We start from the raw sequence: 21,677 nt of genomic DNA, 5'->3' as shown, positions 1-21,677 counted from the left end.
AGACGATATCTAGTCTCATATCACGATATCGATATAATATCGATACATTGCCCAGCCCTAGATGCAAGGTGACAAAGTATAAGAGCCCCAAAATTTCGTGAAAGAAAAATAACAAATGTACTGTATTTTTCTAAACTTAACTTAAGTAGTTTTTGTACCTAAACTGCAACTGTTCCACAACGTTAGTGACATGTTTAAAACTCTCTGGTTTAGGTATGAGGTTGGAAAACGCTCTTGTGAGTTGTTTGTCCTGCCACCGCTAGGAGCTAATTTGTAAAACGCTCTTCGTATTAGAGGGTAGGAATGAACGACCTATATCGCCATACGGTTTGGAGGACTTGTTGACTCGTTTTCCTCCTTGAGTGTGTTGTAATCTATCTCCTCAGCTGTGTTGATTGTTAATTGATGACCCTTCCTCTATGTGAGAGACTATGTTCTGTGCATATCTCTCATGCTCTTATTGCTTAGAAAATAAATTTGATTCAAAGTAGATGAGTGTGCAAATGTTTTCATCTTTTTTTTGTGGCAGTCCACTTAAAGATGTTGAAAGGCAGTCAGATAAGACAAAGACTCATTGGCAACAACACTTGATTATGTTCACAAACAAGTGGCTTGTCCCACTCTTTGACCCACTTTGATCAGTCTCATTCTTTGGTCGATCTTTGTCTCCTGAGAATTGGCTGGTGTTATCTGTGGAGTTACAACATGTGGATCCTCCTCAGCCTGCAGATCAAAGGTGAACTGAGGGATAAGGAACAGAGTACTCTACTGTCATTTCATTATCCACTGTATCCCACACCATTCATATGAATTAAATAATTGAAGCAATGAATACATTTCATCAGTTAATAAGTTGCAGCTGCTCATAATGCGATTACAGTTTCTAAAACCACCCACCTGTGGGGTAATCACGGAGGGAAGGGATGGCATGATCAAGTCAAGTCAACTTTATTAACTTTTATTAATTCATTCACCTTACATTATATTAACTTTCACATGAACTCAGCGACAACAAGGGCCTATAAGTTGAGACAGATTTTACTCTATTGTGTTTAGTGAGAGGGAGCAGTCAGGAGTGGTGCTTATTCACAGTGACAACTCCCTCTAAAACAGACTGTATTACAACACTGTGACCTCTGACCCTAAGTTAAAACACCAAATTTACACAAAACTCAAAATGTTGTAGTCATATCACCTTTGAACATGCGCTTACATGATTGTGTAAATACCTTTTTTCCACACCGATTGGGACTGACATATTCAGAAAATGACCTCAGTTATGTTATGGGAGTCGCTGACTGATCTAACTATCCCATGAACTATTTCACTTGTAATACGTGCAATTTTACCAAAAACAACCTCAAAACTAGAATCCAGGAGGTGTTACAAGTAACATTGTAGTGCTCAGTTTAAGGAACCAGTGGACTTAAGTTATTAAATAAACAAAAACTTTATGTAACATTATAGCTTTCCTATAGCAAATAAAATGAGTCACAATGTACCATTACGTGTTTGGAACAGGTGGAACATGGAGCTCCCCAAAATAAACTCCCATAAAAATGCAATAAAACAGTCATGGGCTGACTGCATCATGACAAATACTTATAACAGGGCTGGTTTTATTTGTTATTAGCCTTGATTCATTAATATTGAGCTGAACCTGAGGCTTGATAACTTGAGGATAGGTGACGCACCAAGCCTGGTGATAATGACTAATGTGGCGTGGTTGACATATTTTGGGATTCAGACAGCATAAACTTTAATATTTTCATTTATGCTTTTTCTACTGACATTATTTTGAAAAATAATTTTCTGTGTCTGGATAGTCTTGGTAGCATACATATTGTTACAATGTCTATTTTAAAGATGTTTTTTTTATTCTCCAATCATACCAACACGGACATTTGTATGATGTATCATCTTGTCATCTGTATTTTTTTTCCTGGGAATTGTAGCAACCTTGGGAGGCTTTCAAGTTCAACAATTTTGTCTTTGCATTGGCTGATTACATTATTTTTCGACTCAGTATATTTGCATTTGAACCGTTGTAGAAAACAAAGTAAGACAAAAGTATTTCCTAACTAGAATTGCATTCCTGGCAGTGTAGAGAATGATTTGAAACAGCACTTAAACATTCATGTTGGGAAATGGGATGTTGGGAATTTACAGAAATTTGAATATTTAACTGAATGAATAAATAAATAAAACCTGAACATTATTCCTATATATTTTGTGTCATGGCCATTTATTATAGATATTTCACCAAGCCCAGATCAGTCCTGAATAAACGCACACTCTGAAACAGGACAACTTGTCCCATGCTGTGCAGCACCAGTCTGGGGGAGAACAGCACAAATTACGCATTTGTTTATTATCTAGCCTACTGTTTTGAGCAGAAGTGTAGCTCCACCCACTGAGACCGAACTCAACCAATGAGCTCATTCCTGCCTCAGAGGAGTGATCTGTATATCTAAACTCCCGTCTGCCTGTCCATTGTACTGAGTCAGCGGCCATGCGCAAATGGATCCAGAGGAGGGCTGTGCTGTGTAGGCTGTAGTCTACATAAGATCTCTGCCTGCGGGGCTGTACACGCACTGCCGACTGGAAATCAGAGGGAGCAGCTGGAGCCTTGACCCGCATGTGTCTTTCGCTGATTGTATTAGAAAAAACAAAATCCAGGATAGTCTGACGGGTACCTTGGGATCTCTCCAACAACCCCCTCCCTCCTCCTTACTGACCATCTCGGACCACGGATGCAGAGAGCAGCAGCGATGCGGCGGCTCTGCTGTTAACTCCTTGGACCCTCTTCCCTCTGTTTTTGCCGGTTTTATCTAAAGGAGGCAGAATAAACCAATAATGAAGCTCAAACCGAACCAGACCAGGACATACGATGGCGAGGGCTTCAAGAAACGAGCAGCATGTCTGTGCTTCAAGAATGAACGTGAAGAAGAGGTAAGAGGTTCCGCAGTATGTGTGACTGGACCACACGAACAGTGTTTGACTTTGTGGCCTAGTCATCCCTCGTATGCACCCAACCCAGTCATTCAAACAGAACAGCGGGGATTATGAATACAACATCATGACAATGGTCTTTAATAAAACACATGGGTTTTGACGTTAGCGTCTCCTTCTATGTGTAGCTGCGTTTACACTGTTTTCTGTCTCTCACAATGCCACTGTTTTGGTTTGTGTTTGCTGCTGCTGCTGGTGATGCGCCTTGGGCCATCCAGTTTAGGCTAGTTTGAGGAGCTCGTAGAGAAAGAGGGGAAAAAGGCTGTTGTCAAGGTAGCTTCTATTAATAACAAACTAATAACGGCTATGACTTTCAAAATAAAAAAACTAATCAAGAACCCCATTCGAAACAGCATTGAATTAAAGCAAAACTCTTATTTTGAAGACTAAGCCGCTCAACTTCCGGTTTGCTTCTTGTTAGCTTGAGGTAGCTAACAGAGGGGGCGAGGCGCTCTGTTGCACGTTTCCTTCAATAGCGGGTTCAACACAACATCGGCGTGTGTTAAGTGACAGGATAAGGCCAGAAGTCTATTATTAAATATATCTATCAAATGTCGCGTCACTTCACCAGATTTAATATCACGACAGGGTAAGCATCCATGACAGCACTGTCCATTCATGATTATGGTGCATCTCGCCGGCCTTGAGTGGTCAGCTGCGTATGTGGATGAGGATTTAAAGGGGCCCTCACCATGTAAATAATGAATATGGGGTGGCAGAGTTAAGTTGTTGTCTTTTCTCGGTGATATACAATACAGTATATTGAACTTCAAAGCGGATTTCCGTACCAAGTGTTTTCCACCCCAAACCTAATTAAAAATACATTAGCTGTGATACTCCTAAGAGAATAGACTATTACGCTAAAATTATCATTTGTACATACGATATTTAACATGCAGCATAGGCCTACACAAACAAAAAAACAATTAAAAACAGTGACACATATTAAATACAGATGGCTAATTCACACCCCCAACCGGCTCGTCAGACACCGCCTACCAGAGCCTGGGTCTGTCCGAGGTTTCTTCCCAAGAGGGAGTTTTTCCTCGCCACTGTCGCACTGCTTGCTCTTGAGGGAATTACTGGAATTGTTGGAATTGTTGGGGCTTTGTAAATTATAGAGTGTGGTCTAGACCTACTCTATCTGTAAAGTGTCTCGAGATAACTTATGTTATGATTTGATACTATAAATAAAATTGAATTGAATTGAAATTGAATTAATTAAACGGTACAAAAAATGCAGAAAATCAAAAGGGTTGGTCGAAGTCCGAAAACCCATGTCTCACACACACACACACACACCTTTGTAACTGTACTGCTGCACTCATGCTTCATTTTACTCAGAATTTGTTTGTACACTGATTCTTATGACTTGTAATTACAGGAAATGACAGTCCGAGAACATTGTGACAACATAAGAGTGTAGGTGTGACCATCAGCTTCAGGATTTTCTGGCTTTGACAAGCATGTCTGATCATGCAATCACATAGATGGCACTGCTTGAAGTATTATAACCAGTCTGGTGATCTGATTTATGATTTTTGTTGCTAACAATGGCAATTTTCTGTCTAAAGAAGCTTGAGATATGGGGCTTTGTGTCATCAAGATTTCCTTAAAAGCATGCCATACACATACAATCTGTTCCTAGACACAGGAGACCCAACTGTAGGGAAATAAGAGCAATACATGGGACATTCTACCAGAAAGGTACATTTCCACTTCTAAAAATCGTTTTTTTTTTATCTGAACATTAAGCCATATGAAGGACATCTTAAGCTATGAGAAACACATAACGTGCCATCTCAGCATGATTTTATGCCTGAATAAAAGACATTTTTCACCCCCTAAAATGTTAGGCCCTGTCACAGATACATTTCTAAATTTTAGAAAGGTTTCCTAATGACTTTTCTTTTTTTTTTTTATACAAATAGCATTTTCTTATTGATCACATGTCCCTGATTGTATCTGACATGGTTTTGTAACTCATATAAGAAATATGTGACTTTGTGGGTCATTTTAGTGGATGGTATAAGCACAGAATAACCGCCAGCTACTCATACGATTGTAAAAAAAAATCTTCCTTTACATCCCAGATTTTTACAAATATGCAATAGTGGATATATACCCCTGCCTTCATGTACACATTTAAAGAGATTAATTCATGAATAATTTCTTAAATAGTCCATTTTTATATCATAATGTGATGTGTGACAGGACTAACCGTGACAGGACTGACTTTATGGATTTTGTTGATGTTGGATTTTTTATGTTCTTTAATTAAGTTTTAGTAAGTATTCCTATTTGGAATTATTATTTTAATGTTAATCTTATGAGACTAACATGGTCATGTTTAGCCAATATAATATAATATGATATATAAAATACTGTCACACAGGGCCGTGGCCTGATGTGACGGGGCCTGACAGTCGGCCATTTTCACTGCCATTACTCAGCATGCTAGCTTCCTAGCATCAAAACTGTTAGCTAGTAAGCAAGGCATTTCAGTAACATTTTTAGACATGTTTAAGTTTTCCAAAACTTTCATTATTTTCTAGGATATTTTAGTGTGACAACGCATGACCCTTTAGCTCATCCTCTCCAAAAAAACATGCAAAAACAAGCTTTAAATCATAAAAGTGATTGAGAAAAAGTGACCCTTTATCAGTGTCAGCATCAACTCAGTCAAATGATGTCACATCATCTGAGTCATACTTCAACAATGAAACTCCCAACAGGGGAAACCCGGAACCTGACATTACAGAGCGGCAGTGATAGCTGAGGAGAAAACTTGGGTTTCACAACATGTGAGTTGCTTGTGGACTGTGTGCCAAGAGAGCTTCTTTAATTAATTTATGTCATAATAGTGTAGTGGTAGGTTGTAGAAACCCATAGTTAAATAAGAAGTCCTAGATTTCTGAAAGATTAAATGAAGTCTACTCATTCATACAGTTGATTCAAATTTATACAAGTAACCCAAAGATTTATCCCAGCTTAATGTTTTTAGAGATCTAAAGTTATTGTGATTGGATATTGTGAAGCTCACGGTGAAAGCCACAAATGTGTGGGTGTGTTTCTGTGAAAGTATCACAACTTTCTCACCTGGTTGCTGCACAGAAATAATCAGAATGCAGTAAAAAGTAAAGCTTTAAAGCTGCTGTAATTCATATTTTTATATTAACAATAGATTAAATGACTATGCAATTCCCCTCAGATCTGGTAACGACTAAATGTTTTGGTTTTATGACCTGCAAATTTACTGCTTTGGTTCACCACTCTTATTAGTGTTGTTTCCAGCAGCAGCAGCAGGTAGCTGTTTTTATCAAAAAGAGTTAGCGACTAGCAGGTAAACATAGTGGAGCACTTAGCAACTAAAGAGCCAGAAACTTCCCTTTGGGAGTTGGTGGAGACCAAGACGGTGCTAAAAGGAGAGTGACTAATGGTCTCACATTAGTCAGGTGGACAGAAACAAGACTCCAAATGAACGCTAATGTTTCTTACATATCTGCTGGATGTGTAAATAAGCAACTGTTCAGTAACAAGTTCACCATATCAACTTAAAAAGTGATGATTTGTCAGTGTTGTTTTTGCAGCTTGTTTCCACATGCCCTAAGAGTCTTTTTTTATTTTATTTTTTTTATTAAGATTATTTTTTGGGGCCTTTCCCTTTTATTTTAAAGTGGATAGACATGAAAGGGGGAGAGAGATGGGGGACGACATGCAGCAAATGGCAGCAGGTTGGATTCAAACCCTGCGCTGCTGCAGGACTCAGCCAACATGGGGCGAACGCTCTTACTGGGTGAGCTAGAGGCCGCCCTTCTTAACTTAACTTGGACCATTTCAAATGTTTGTTCCATGATTTAGGAGCAACCTAATGTGTTCCATATTGTGCTTGGTAGTGTTGATGCTTAATTAAAATAAACTTAATATAATGCCATGATTTCATGCATTATTTAGAGTGAGAGAAATGATCTGATGGAGACAACAGTTACCATGTTGTTCTTGAATTTATGACCCAGCGGCTACATATTGAAGGTACTGCAGCAGATTGTAAATCATGTCTTACTGGGAATGGGAGTTGGAGGTTATCGGTGTGATTGGATGCTTCAGCAGAAAGTCAGAAATGTAGGTATTGTCTCGTGCTGTTTGTCTCTGACAGTCCCTATTTACGACTGCTCTCTTATTTGTTGATACCTGTATAATTTTGCAACTATATTACTGTCTTAACACTATTGATTCTGCCCCTGCATTTGTGTACTTGAGTGTCTTTACACATTCCATCATTCTCTCCTCTCGGTTTGGCATTTAGAGCCTTTATTTGACAGCTACAGGCATTCCTCCTGTAGGAGGAGGTGTTAATGTCCTCCAGAATATCCCTGCTTGCTATCCCTGCGTGAGGCCATGCCAGAGGACTCACTGGCACAGCCTCTGTTTTACTACCAATGGTGGTTCTCAAATTGAGATACTGAGTTATGAATGAATGATCTTCTTTTCTAAGTCAGATACACTTTACTTGTGGCATGTCCTCATCCAGGAGTTGAAGCTTGTTCTTGTGTAACTTCCATTGTCGGATTGATTTTTGGATTAGAGAAAGGTTAATCTATATTGACGACGTTCCACTTCCGAGATTGTTCTGGTGCTGCCGGAAATTCCACCAGATGTCCCTCTGTTACAGCCGGATGGCCATTACCTTTCGCTTTCTTTGTGTTGTCGTTCAAAACTCTGGTGGATTTATGAGGACTATGGTTAACTGCTCCTCAGATCTCCGCAGGGTGAATCCAGACAGCTAGCTAGACTATCTGTCCAATCTGAGTTTTCTGTTGCACGACTAAAACAACTTTTGAACGTACACGTTCCACCAAGACAAGTGCCTTCCCGAGGCTATTTTGCAGTGTCATTGTGTCCGGGGCTTAGCGCCACCCATGACTATTGTGATTGGTTTAAAGAAATGAGATAATAAAATAAATCTGAGCACATTTTTCTCTTATCCCGGAATGCTGTGTGGACTAGCCAGACCCTCCTCTGCGCTGTGGAGGAAGGTCTGGCAATGTGACACTAGAGAAAGGTTAGGTAACGCCACATGAGTTCTGACATTAATCCACAATGTTTTTCATTACCCAGAAGAAAGATTTATTGCATGTTACTGTATAATGTGCCCACGTCCTTTTCTTTTTTTTTTTTTTTACACTGAGGGCCTCTGGGAAGTGACATAAGTTGCAAAATGTCACTGGGAAACGCTGCATTGTATTCCCTCTGGGTGTTTCTCCTTCACCCTGCCACCCTGCCACTCTTTCCAAATATAAGTGGGTTTCCTATACTCAGAGTTCAGCTGCCAGATGACCCTTGATCTATGTATCATGTTGTTTGGACGTGATCCTCAGGACCCCCATGAAAACGAGATGCTGCATCTCATGGGGTTGATCCTCTAATAAATGTTCATAAATAAATAAGTATCATGACGGCGTGAGTTATTTTGTTTGGGTTTTTCGTCACACTTTTAACTGTCTCCTATGGAGTTTACAGCAGTGCTGCTCTTCTGTTTTAAAAAGTCAAAAGTTACAGGAAAGGTCAGAAAGAGTAAAGCTCTGGGTACATATCATGTGTTGGTCAGTGATTCCCAACCAGGGTTACTTGGAAAGATTTGTAGAGTAGCTTTACTCATTTGACTACAATTTTTGATTTAAAAAAATACCTTAACACCACAATGTTATGATTGAGAGTGCTTGAATATATACATACATACATACATACATACATACATACATACATACATACTGCATCGATTTTCAAAACAAAATTTTAAACATTCAAAAATATTCATGTTAGACAGTGGTTCACGTTTATGTTGTGTTTAAACCCCCTACCGCTAGATGACTATGCTGAGACGCACCACTAGTGTCCTTGCCTAACAGTGCCTAGCAGTGCTTGACTTTTTGCTAGAAGCTAACATTGTAACAACGGCTGAACTTTGGCCTACTTTAGCATATAAACATTAGCTCACTAAGAACCTGTGAACCACAATCCCAAACTGGCAGTTTGATTTTCTGTGTCCTGAATTGTTTACCTAAAGTAAACTTCTTTGACTTTTATGAACATCATGTCTTTTTTTTTTAAGCAGTTTTTCTAAAATTATTATACTTTAAAAAAATCCCACTATATCACCTTACGCACAGTATCGCAATATATTGATTCGTGACCCATGTATTGTGATACGTATCCTATCGCCAAATTCTTGCAAATACACAATCGAAAAGGTTGTCATCATGACATTCACATCGCTGACCGCTTAATGCACTTAATATAGCTGCGTTTTAGTGAATTGATTGGGTTTGTAATATTTGTCCCGGTGACTTGGTGCTTAGAGAGATGAATAGAAGCTTGCAGGCTTGGTTTTGGTGTGATGACAAATGTCTCGTCTCGCTGTGTGTCCTTTTGCAAAGCTTAAAGGCAACACCAAACCCCTGCTGCTCCCTTTTATGAACGTGCAGCTGTATTCATCTCAGAAGCACATGTGAAGAAATTCTTAATTATACACAGTTTGTAATATGTCGATTGGGTGCTCTACATTCCTCAATTAATTAAAACAAAACTAAATGTAGCCTGCGCTGTATTCTGAGGATGGACAGATGAAGGGCAACAATGACAAGATAAAAATGGAACAACCAGAGCAGAAATCTGCTTTTTTCTCGCTGCCCTGTCTGTGGCTTTTGTTTTGTATACATTTCACACTTTAGGCTTAGGACACGTTGATTCCAGTGATGTCCCTTTTAAGCCTCGCTGGCTGCAGCCCAACACACAGACGCACACAATCAGACAGCGAGGGCAGCGGGTTGGAGTGCTCGGAGATCTCAAACACACCCAAAACATAAATAATGAATGTTTTATTATGTCATACTACTGAAATAACCCATCCGGCATGGAAGTACATAGCACAATATTAGCCCATATGAAATCAGACTTCCGGCAGGTAACATTCATGTTCAAAAGGAGGACAAATCAACCCTTTCTGCATACGACACACACATTCTTATGTTTTTTTCTTAGTTGAATTCACTGCCCCTTTCTCAGATTGTGATTTTTTTTTTTAATTTTTTTTTTTTTTTTTAAAAGGACACATTTTTTTTGTTTTAGCTCACCTCACTGGCAAAGGCCAGCCTTTTCATCAAAGAGCTCACTCACAACATGGCATCATGACTTCGCGTAAATGTACACGCCAACTTTCTTAAGCCAAGTGGCGTGTTATCTGTACGCTTTTTCAGCTATCAGTATGTCTACGCTGTATACAGCGGGCGTACACATACACGGCACTTGGGGTGTTATCGCGAGAACAATGCGTTATCGTGAGAAGAAAGCTACGGTTGAGTTTAGGAAAAGTCACACGCGGGTCACACCTGGGTGAAAGTCCTGTGTTTTACCCAACCCCCACCCCAACCAACCTCCCTACGTGGATTTTCGCCCTTTCATACTACTCGCTACAGCGTAAATTCACTGCAAGGTAATGTTAGTCAATGGAGGCCAAACGGCATTGATAAACACGCTAAAAAGCGAGTATGCGTCTTTATAAAACGCCAATAATGGCATACGAATTGGCGTGTCATACATACGCCACTTCATGAGATCAGTCTGTCACTCAAGCAGGTTACAAGGTTCAACTTTGCACTTTTTTTTTTTTTTTGACAGTCTGCACTTTACTGAGAAGACGTCATGTTCTGCACCAGCAATGTTTAAAACTATCAGTGTCAATGCCCCTTCCTCTAACACACGTCACTTACTGTACACATAAGACATACACCTGTTGAATGTGACAAACACCTGTTGTGGGGTTTTCTTGAACCTTTTCATCTACAGGAAATGTTTACTGAGCGTGCACACACTAAATCCACATCATCATGCTTGGCATTCGTATACCCCACTGCCCTTCATCCTATAATCTACAGTACATCGTCTGGGAAGAAGCAAGTTGCTGAGTTGGCCAAATGGGCACATAAGAAAGGCAGCAGCACACTGTCAAAGCCCCTTAGAAGAGCTTCAGAAGGCCTCTAGTAGCTGCAGCCACAATCCCATTAGAGAACATAAGGGAAGGTATACAAACGCTGAGTTAGGATTAAGTCACAGAATGACTCCTCTGGCAGATAAGTGGATATGGTGATCAGATGGCTGGCAGAGGTAAATGTAACTGTACGTTGTAAGCTGCCTAACACACTTTTCTCTTTTTAATGCATTTACCTTCAATGATTGTTGTGTATTATAAAATAATTTCTGAACTAACAATCACACGATGTAAGAGATTCCAAAAATGCTGATAAATCACAAATAATTGAACCACTGACAACCTGAATCGGCTGTTAATATTATTATGACGTGTCCTGTCAGTGTTTTACTAATGAGCTAATTGCTCCATGCAAATGTCATAATGTTTACAGCAGATGGGCTTGTGTATGTTGTGGTAGCTATATGGATACTTCCACAAACTGCAGACACAGGCACATCTGATCTGTGCATATCGGTGTACGCTGCAACTGTAGTGTAATTCAAGGCCTGCTTAGGGGAGCACTGACAGAGTTTGAGTGGCTCATGCTTGGTTTACACGCATTGTTTGCTGGGGTCATGTTGGGCTTGGAATGCTTCACACAATGCAACCCTGGCTTTGATTGAGCTTCATCGCACTTCTGGAAAAATTCCCGAAAATGTTATTGATAAAGCAGACAAGATACTTGATGATACAGAGCCTCTGAGAAAGAATAAACCAAAAATAGTTGATGAAAACAGGAGAATGATTTTTCACCGAAAAATATAAGCGATGCATACATGCTAAGGTTCCCAAAAATCCTCAGTTTATTCTAGTTAGTAGTTTGCGTAAAAAAGACGTTAGCTCACTCTATTACCCAGGTGATATTTTACAATAATTGGAATTACCAGTTGAAATTTGAAAGGAGGAAAGTAAAGTTTTTTATTTGTGTGTGTGTGTGTGTGTGTGTGTGTGTGTGTGTGTGTGTGTGTGTGTGTGTGTGTGTGTGTGTGTGTGTGTGTGTGTGTGTGTGTGTGTGTGTGTGTGTGTGTGTGTGTGTGTGTGTATGTGTATGTGACACACACACACACACACACACACACACACATTCATATAGAGGCAGGCAGATTTTTATTATTAAAGGTTATTTCATGGATCCAGGATACTATGCATCCTGATAAAGTTCCCTCGGCCTTTGGAATTAAAATATTTTTATTTATTTTTTTTTTTAAAAAAAAAAAAAATTTAGTTATTTTTTTTTTTTTTTTTTTTTTTTTTTTTATTTTTTTTTTTTTTTTTTTTTTTTTTTTTTTTTTTTTTTTTTTTTTTTTTTTTTTAATATAAAAAAAAAAAAAAAAAAAAAAAAAAAAATAGCCCCACTTCATCACATACCCTTCACCATACCTAGAGATTGGCATGGGGTACTTTCCATAAAATCATCTCTCAATTCCTGCATCCACCGTGTGCGTTTGTTTGTTTGTTTGTGTGTGTGTGTGTGTGTGTGTGTGTGTGCGCGCGCGTCAGTCGCGGGGGGAACAGAGCAGCAGCCCCGCCCGCTGCAGACAGCCAACAGGATTGAAACAGCAGCCGCTTTCAGCGACTTCAAAGTGAAAAAACGTTACAGCGTACATTGATGTTAAAATGTATACAGGTTGGTAGGATGGTCTGAAATGTTTTGCACGGTCTTTCGCTGTACGTTTTGTTGGTAAATGTGAGATGTTCGAATCACACACCTCTCGTCTTCATAACAGAAACAAGGAAATGAATTTGGCGACGTACGTGTGACATCAACCCGTTCTCACTCCTGCTTGGTCATTGGCTCTCAGAGTCACATACTGATACAAAGTTTGACACGTGGGACTGCTGTGATTGGTTGAAGTCGCGGGAAACTCCGGTTATTGGTCAAATTTGCGGAAAAGTTGCAGTGATTGGTCAAAATTGCGAATCGCACCAAATTCACGGCCAAATTTGTGTGAATTGGTGCGAATTGGTGCGATCGCGACTTTGTGAAATCCTGGAGGGACCGCCATTTATACCATGTCAGTATTCAATATTTAAAGCTTTGAAGGCTGTAGTGGATTTAGGTTTCTGTAGGCAGCAACAGAGAATAAATAGCCGAGGCAGCACCTATCCTCAGGCGTCTGCCCTTTAGACTAGAGTCAAAAGGGTCATGGGTCATGTATCATGGCAAGTCCTCGGTTTCAATGTGTAACTAAATGCACCAGCGAAACTAAAGGCACTTCCCCCTGATGTGTCCTGTTTATCTGTGTCTAGGGGCGTATGGAGACACACATACCTTATTTCACAGTAAAAATAATGTGTTATACAATTCTTAAAACTTGAGCTTTTTTTTTTTAGGTTCTGCTGGTCAGCAGCAGTCGGCACCCGGAGCAGTGGATCGTCCCCGGAGGTGGGATGGAGCCAGAGGAGGAGCCATGCGGTGCAGCCGTGCGAGAGGTGTTTGAGGAGGTGAATAGGCCTAAGAATTAAATTTGTGTGTGAGAATCCTTTTTGTGCAATCATAAAATGAGCACATGCAGTGGCCGGGTTAGCTCAGTTGGTAGAGCAGGCGCACATATATAGAGGTTTATTTCTCGACGGAGAAGGTCCAGGGTTAGAGTCTGACCTGTGACAATTTCCTGCATGTCTAACCCCCTCCCCCTCCCTTTCTTATCTCAGCTTCCCTATCCATTAAAGGCAGAAATGCCCAAAAAAGTAATCTTAAAAAAAAAAAAGCCCTTTTACTTAGTTTGATCTTAACATCTACATCCAAAGGCCACATGTCCGGTTGTTGAAAAGCCATCTCCCTGTAGCTGGTTAGCTCAGTTGGTAGAGCAGGCACACATCTATAGAGGTTTACTCCTTGACGCAGCGGCCGCGAGTTCGACTCTGACCTGCTGCCCTTTGCTGCATGTCATTCTCCCCTCTCTCTCTGTCTCTCTCTCTCCCCTTTCATGTCTTCATCTGTCCTGTGGAAATAAAGGCCTTAAATGCCCCCCCAAAAAAGTCATGTCCCTGCCTTAAATTCAAATTGCAGGATTTTCCGAATAATTCTCACTTTTTTTTTTTTTTTTTAGTGCACTGAATACTAAATATTATGGCTATTCCCCAAAACATCCCATTCTGGTTTACATTATTTGTTTTTGAGGGGGGTTGCCCCATATTCTTTATATCAATAAAGCAAAGTAAATAAAAAAAAAAGTACAGAAAAAAAGTAAAATATTATTTTTATAATATTCTTGGTAAGGGAAAATGGATAGGGAAAGGTCATGTCCTATCATAAATTTCATAATGATTTATAAATACTGCTAAAATGCTTAAATACACATCTGTGCATCCATTGGAGTCATACAACTCTCTCACATCACTGCAGTTGTCCATTTACAGTAAAAAAAACAAAAAAATAACACTCTGAAGTGACTAGTGGAGTTGCATGCTGCAGTTGGCTGCAGGGCGATATATTTGAAGGGCCACGGTGTCGGTAGCTGGGTGACTGAGGAGTCTGCTGGTATTCCAGAGGGCCCTCTGGTTGAGAACCTTGTGTTCTCAGCTACGTCAGCAGTCTAAACTTGGCTCCCCGCTGGATTCCTGGACATTCATGGACCCTGCAGCCCGCTGCTGGACACATCAGTGGCACAGAGTGACACTTGTGAAGTATGCCGAGCAGGGAACTGGAGAGGGGGAAGGACCGTCTCGACATATGTCTCATCAGTAATCGGAATCCTGTGAATTAATAAAGCAACTGTTAAGTGTTATGAAAGACACATAATTACATTTCCGCAATAATACTTTTTCAGGATTGGTGCCAGGTTTTTTCTTTTTCAAGCGAATGGGATTGATAATGATACTAATAATAAGAATTACTGTAAATCCTTCCTAAAGACATCAACCAGTCTTAAATACATCAGTACATAGTTCCATATAGAAATCATTACACCTTTTTATTAAGAGAAACAACGATTGTAGCTTGGCTGTCAGTTTAAGAAACTGTGAGGCAACAGAGGCCAACATTTTTTTGTGTTTGTCCAGCATTTCTACATCAAATCAAAGCCTGGGAGGTTACAGTGGAGTTCAATACAGAGTCTTTTAAAACATTGAAATGTAATACACATCCCATCGTTTTGATGAATAAAGTCTGTGGTTGAACACTGCTTTTCTAATGTTTCCACCCTCTATTCATCTTTGTGACTGAATAGAGGGTACTCAAAAACATTACGAAAATCGTACAAAGAAATGTCCTCTGCTGTCTGTCGGTTCTGTACACACTAAAAATAATTCTAATGATTTTTCTTCAATTATTCCTCAGGCCGGTGTAAAGGGCAAGCTAGGACGTCTGCTCGGCGTGTTTGAGGTAAGCTTTCGCGGCTTTGTCTTACTCAGGCAGTTTAACATACAGATACACGACAAAGTGCAGTTTTGTAAGCCATTAGCATGCAATATATGATTTCTGTTTAATATGTAGTTTTGTGTATGACCATTTTAAATATTCCGTTGTGTGTCTCTGATCCTTAAAGCAAAACCAGGATCGGAAGCACCGGACATATGTGTATGTGTTGACTGTCACAGAAACACTAGAGGCCTGGGAAGACTCCGTCAACATAGGTACAGTTTCCTTTCGCCTTCTCATGAATGTTTGCGGACGCTGCAGTGTGTCTCTTTCTTCTTGCTCTGCCGATGACTAGCTCACCTTTTACACTAGACTGTTTTTTTTATTTACGAGAAGGCCAGTGTACTGTACGGAGACTATACGGGCATTGGGGTATGCAGTGACAACAGGTGCCTATAAATCTAGGCCGCTGGTCGTAGCTGCAGTGCTTCTGAGCTGCAGTATATTACAGCTGTCAGTAGCCTGGACGCCAGTATCCAGCCTTAATTTGTTATGTGCTCAGTGGAGAGCATCCTCTACCTGTCAGTGTAAAACAGAGCCTGCTACATTCACTATGTTCTACTATATGATTGTCTGCACATTTGTAGGTGTACAGTGAGGAAAATAAGTATTTGAACACCCTGCTATTTTGCAAGTTCTCCCACTTAGAAATCATGGAGGGGTCTGAAATTGTCATCGTAGGTGCATGTCCACTGTGAGAGACATAATCTAAAAAAAAAAATCCAGAAATCACAATGTATGATTTTTTTTAACTATTTATTTGTATGGTACAGCTGCAAATAAGTATTTGAACACCTGTCTATCAGCTAGAATTCTGACCCTCAAACAGCTGTTAGTCTGCCTTTAAAATGTCCACCTCCACTCCATTTATTATCCTAAATTAGATGCACCTGTTTGAGGTCGTTAGCTGCATAAAGACACCTGTCCACCCCATACAATCAGTAAGAATCCAACTACTAACATGGCCAAGACCAAAGAGCTGTCCAAAGACACTAGAGACAAAATTGTACACCTCCACAAGGCTGGAAAGGGCTACGGGGAAATTGCCAAGCAGCTTGGTGAAAAACGACTGTCAATCTCCCTCGGACTGGGGCTCCATGCAAGATCTCACCTCGTGGGGTCTCAATGATCCTAAGAAAGGTGAGAAATCAGCCCAGGACTACACAGGAGGAGCTGGTCAATGACCTGAAAAGAGCTGGGACCACCGTTTCCAAGGTTACTGTTAGTAATACACTAAGACGTCTTGGTTTGAAATCATGCATGGCACGGAAGATTCCCCTGCTTAAACCAGCACATGTCAAGGCCCGTCTTAAGTTTGCCAATGACCATGCCATGCTTGGTTATCCAGCCAGGATAACCAAGGAGTGGCTCTGTAAGAAGCATATCAAGGTTCTGGCGTGGCCTAGCCAGTCTCCAGACCTAAACCCAATAGAGAATCTTTGGAGGGTGCTCAAACTCTGTTTCTCAGCGACAGCCCAGAAACCTGACTGATCTAGAGAAGATCTGTGTGGAGGAGTGGGCCAAAATCCCTCCTGCAGTGTGTGCAAACCGAAATGTTTGACCTCTGTAATTGCAAACAAAGGCTACTGTACCAAATATTAACATTGATTTTCTCAGGTGTTCAAATACTTATTTGCAGCTGTATCATACAAATAAATGGTTAAAAAATCATACATTGTGATTTCTGGATTTATTTATTTATTTTTTAGATTATGTCTCTCACAGTGGACATGCACCTACGATGAGAATTTCAGACCCCTCCATGATTTCTAAGTGGGAGAACTTGCAAAATAGCAGGGTGTTCAAATACTTATTTTCCTCACTGTGTCATGTTTTCATGTGTGTATGACAATAATAATCCTACTAACCAGACAAAGCAATTAGCTTAGACACAATTAAAGTACTGTATCACTTTACACTTATTCCAGTTATTACAGTGAACCATTGCTTCCTATTATAGATGAGAGAGAGTAACATGTTGAAGCTTATGATTGCCGTGATCTGTATTGCATATTAGATGAAATAGCTTTGATACAATGTACCTGTGGAAGAGGCAAACGTGTGTAGTGTATCATCTGTATAGTAATATAAAATTAAAATGTGTATGTTCTGGCTGTCTACTTTCACTACATTTAGGGATACAAGGAAAACCCAACATGAAAGCGTTCTTTCAACTCATACATTGTGCTCTGTCTCCCCCTGCAGGCCGTAAGCGGGAGTGGTTCACCGTGGACGAGGCCATCAAAGTGCTGCAGAGCCACAAACCTGTCCACGCAGAGTACCTGCGGAGGCTCCAGCTCAGCTGCTCCCCAACCAACGGAAACTCAATCCTCCCAAGCCCTCCGCCAAACGACAACTACCCCCATTACAGCGCTACCGCCACCACACCCTCGACGGGCAACGTGTTGGGCTCCTCGTGCAGATAGGACTGCAACTAAACCTTGTGTCCAGTCAAGCTTGGACAGTTCACTGAAAGTCTGTACAGTCTTGCATGAATCGAATGACTTTTCAGAGACATGGCTCTCCTGTATGTATCATTTCTAGTCTTAGCTCCAGGACAGACCAAAGCCATCACCAGAACTGTTTAAAAGACTTGTGTGACAGAGCAGCCGAAGTCTCTGACAGGAAAACCTCAGATATCTCAAGAACATTTTTCTTTTGCTGGCAAACACCAGACCGATGAGCTGAAGCTTGGGAAGAGGAAGCTGCAGACTCAGCTGGAGTGAATGACCTGGTGAAGGAACGCCTTACAGTAACTTTGTATGAATGTTGTATTTGGGTCGTCAGTCATTTTTTTTATTTTATTTTTAGCAGAATGGATATGCTTTCTAGTCAATAAAAGAGTAATTGACCCCGAAGCACATCCACGTGGGGAATGTTTCCAGACATAATAATGTCTTTCACTAGTCATCAACCCATGATGACAGCAGCATATGTCATATTCTACTACATGGATCTCATTTTTAAAAAGACACCTGAGCATTGATATGTTTCAAGGATCTCCCCTGTTGCATTTTCATGTTAAGTGGGATTTTCTTTGCAACAAGTAATCATCGATGATTGACATTAGTCTAAACTGTAAGTAACTTGGCTTATAATGATAACACCAGCCCCAACATCTCCTTTCAAGAAATGGATGATTGCGTTAAAATAGAAGTAACTAAAGTGACAATATTTTACATAATTAATAAAAACAAGTACCAAAAAAAAAACCAAGAGAACAAAATGAAATTGAAAAGGCCATGCCAGAAATGGCTTGTTTTCCTAAATGGCAGGGTCAAAGGTCAAAAACGTACTATCTCACAGGACTGCACCAGCTGTCAGTGAGTTGACACCTCCGTTAACAGGATCTGAGTCATGTTGCCTTGTTCGATATCCTTTGACACAACACTGCTGTGTTCATGGTTCCACTTTGACGTTCCTACTCGACTAACCTTGACTGATCCAACAAACTGGTCTGTTGAATGTTTAAATCCACATACCTTTGTTACGGTTTCCCACGTTGTCAAAGTGAACATTAATGGTTTAAAGGACATCTTTGCCTTACGTATTACGTGCTGCTAGGGTCAATTGAGTTTATTTCAACTCTCTGGTAATTAAAAAAGTGGATTTTCTTTAAATGAAAATGAATCATTGTTGACTGCTCTCAAAATAACGTTTAGCGGTTTTATCATGTCTCATGGTACTGCAGGGCAGTTTGATAGAAACTGACCACCAAATGACATAATTTCCATGTACGAGTTGATTGTTTTTCCCATCACCTACTTGTAACCAAGATTACTTGCGCCTTGGGCTGCAACTTACAATTAATTTCACTCTGGATTCATCTGCCGATTATTTTCTTGATTCATCTATTAATAGTTTGGTCTATGAAATGTCATTGTGAAAAATGCCCATCACAGCTTTGACTGGTTTAAAAATAAAAAAATAAAGTGATGTAGTTTTTAATACAAATGTCAATATTTCTTCAAATTTCTTTAGTTATTGCCTAAACAACTTTTTTTGGGTGCATAATGGGGTCTAAGACGCATACCATGTGACATCGGCAATGTTTCTAGGTCATCCCTGTCTTTCTCTCTCGGTTTCCTGTCTGCATCTTGACTAGATATTGTCAATTAAAGGCTCAAAAATAATCTAAATGAAAAAACAACTACATTTTCATTATGAAGACCGAAATCCAAAGAAAGAAATCGCTCAAATTAGCAATTAAAATGTCCCATATCAGATGATATTTTTTTGCTCTTATAACCGTTCTCACTGAAAAGAGACACCCACTCACTCCTGTGTTGACAGCTGAATGATGACTCGTAACCATGCAGAGATATGTAAATAGATTTGAAGAGAAACATTGAACATGTGTTTTTAACCTGAATGTAACTGTAAAATGTATCCTAATATTTTATATATTTTTTAACGATGTATAAATGGCAGGAAAAAAACAAAAACCCCACTGAGAACAGTATGTACAGTATATTTGTATCAATGACAATGTGCCAAGGGTTTAGGATATGAAGGTTGGTTGGTATGAAATAGAGATGGTTAAATTAATGCATTTTGAATCATGATCTGGTGAAATCAATGTTTGTCAGAACAGTATAAAGTAATCTTTAGATCAGCAAAAAAAAAAAAAGATATACTGGATCTTTAATATTTTAGAGATTTTGGGTTAACTAAATGCATTTTCTTTTTTTACAAAATATATATAGCATCTTGCTAATCAACTTGTGTGTGTCACATACACAAGACTTGAGTATAGACATTTTGATAACATTTGGGGGAGGGGGAATGATCAGGGGAATGTTTTGGAAGCTTTGGTAAGACAGTGAAAAATAGTTTCACAGACAAATTTTATTTTATTGTTGATTCCAATTGTTCTGAAGGAGTAAAATATCTCCTCTAATAAGTTTTCCCATGTCAACCAGACTTATGCTTCAAAACCTAGGTTTCCTTTCACCTTCCCCAGAGTCACTGCTCCATTATGAAATCTTACCTGCAGTAAAGTCTGATACACCAATTCAGCTATAAACTTTCCGCCTTGTTTGATTGGTAAAAAAAAAAAGAAAGGACTCCAACCACCTCAAACCTCTGTGTGTGTGTCTGTGGGTTGATGGATGTGAAATATGATGTGCCAAATTTAAAAATGTGTCGGTATTCAGGTGGGATTTATTTTTGATGTTATACATACTTTTAGGCCAACCGCTTTGTGGGGGAAAAAAATAATGTTCTTAAACATTGTTTGATAAGCGTAATGGGTTTCAGAATGTAATCATTTATAATGTAAAAAAGTGTGTTTTTTGGAGATTGACTGCATCCTTCATTCTTGAAATTATGATTAATGAACCACAGCCAGTTATTATTTTGACATCATACTGTTTTTAAAATCCACTTGTCATGTAACTGAGCCTATACGACTACCCCAGACTACAATCAAAATAACATCAATTTAATGTAAACATTTCATCTTGTGGCCACCTGAAACACCTTCTTCCTCCATTTTTTTGAAACCTTTGTTTGATGCCTGGCTCTATGTTGATCTGTAAATCCTCCTTTGATGAGTAAAGCATGACAATAATGATAAGAATCCCACAAATTAAATGTATGTGCTCAAGTTCAAAAATGTAAGACAGCCTGGACACGAGCGTCCACTAAATGACTGGTGGATGTAGACAGCTTGATTGTCTGCTGAACACATTGTAATGTCTCATGGATGTATCCAGAGCATTTTTCTCAAAGCAAACTAAAGATTTCTCACAGTTTTCTCATTAATATTAGACACAGAAAAGTTTATCGTGAAAGTGATTTGAAGACGTGGACTGGAAAGACTGTTTTTGAGAGAAGATTGCATTAAAGGGAGAAAAAAAAATTGTCACTGTTGTTGAATTCTCATTTATTTAAATATACTGTCTATGAGGCAAAATGTCATAATTGTCAAAGATAATTGTTTCAGTTAGCTTTCTTTGTAGAAGCCGCAAAAAAAAAGAAGGCCTGTCAATGAGAGGCCCAGCAGCTGATTATGTTTGAATCAGAAGAAAAAAAATATTTAAAGGTTTTGTGTGCTTTGAGGTCATGACCTGCTATAGGGCCCCAGGGTAGAAATGTGTGCCACTTCCCACACAAATAAATGGTGGATATTCCCAAGCTAAATCTGCATTTGATCCACAAGTACCATACACTCACTGACAGTAAGCCTTCAAGACAGCTTTACCTATTAATCCAGATTCTTTTGGAAGCAACACAATTATACTATCTTAACAATAGAACAGCAAAGAAGTT

At 39.5% G+C, this 21,677-nt stretch overlaps 1 protein-coding gene across 1 annotated transcript; it reads left to right on the top strand.

The window, feature by feature from the left end:
* The first annotated feature begins 2,483 nt into the window (after nucleotides 1–2,483).
* On the top strand, nucleotides 2,484–21,273 carry nudt4b (nudix (nucleoside diphosphate linked moiety X)-type motif 4b). Its single transcript, XM_039792037.1, has 5 exons — nucleotides 2,484–2,952; nucleotides 13,376–13,486; nucleotides 15,324–15,368; nucleotides 15,532–15,619; nucleotides 17,610–21,273. Exons 1-5 carry the CDS (start codon nucleotides 2,857–2,859, stop codon nucleotides 17,828–17,830), a joined length of 561 nt encoding a protein of 186 aa, XP_039647971.1. The 5' UTR covers nucleotides 2,484–2,856; the 3' UTR covers nucleotides 17,831–21,273.
* The last annotated feature ends 404 nt before the right edge of the window (nucleotides 21,274–21,677 follow it).

The sequence above is a fragment of the Perca fluviatilis genome, chromosome 23 (assembly GCF_010015445.1).
Source record: "Perca fluviatilis chromosome 23, GENO_Pfluv_1.0, whole genome shotgun sequence".
NCBI lineage: Eukaryota > Metazoa > Chordata > Actinopteri > Perciformes > Percidae > Perca > Perca fluviatilis.
The sequence above is the reverse complement of the archived record's forward strand: the minus strand, read 5'-3'. Positions and strand labels throughout refer to the sequence as shown.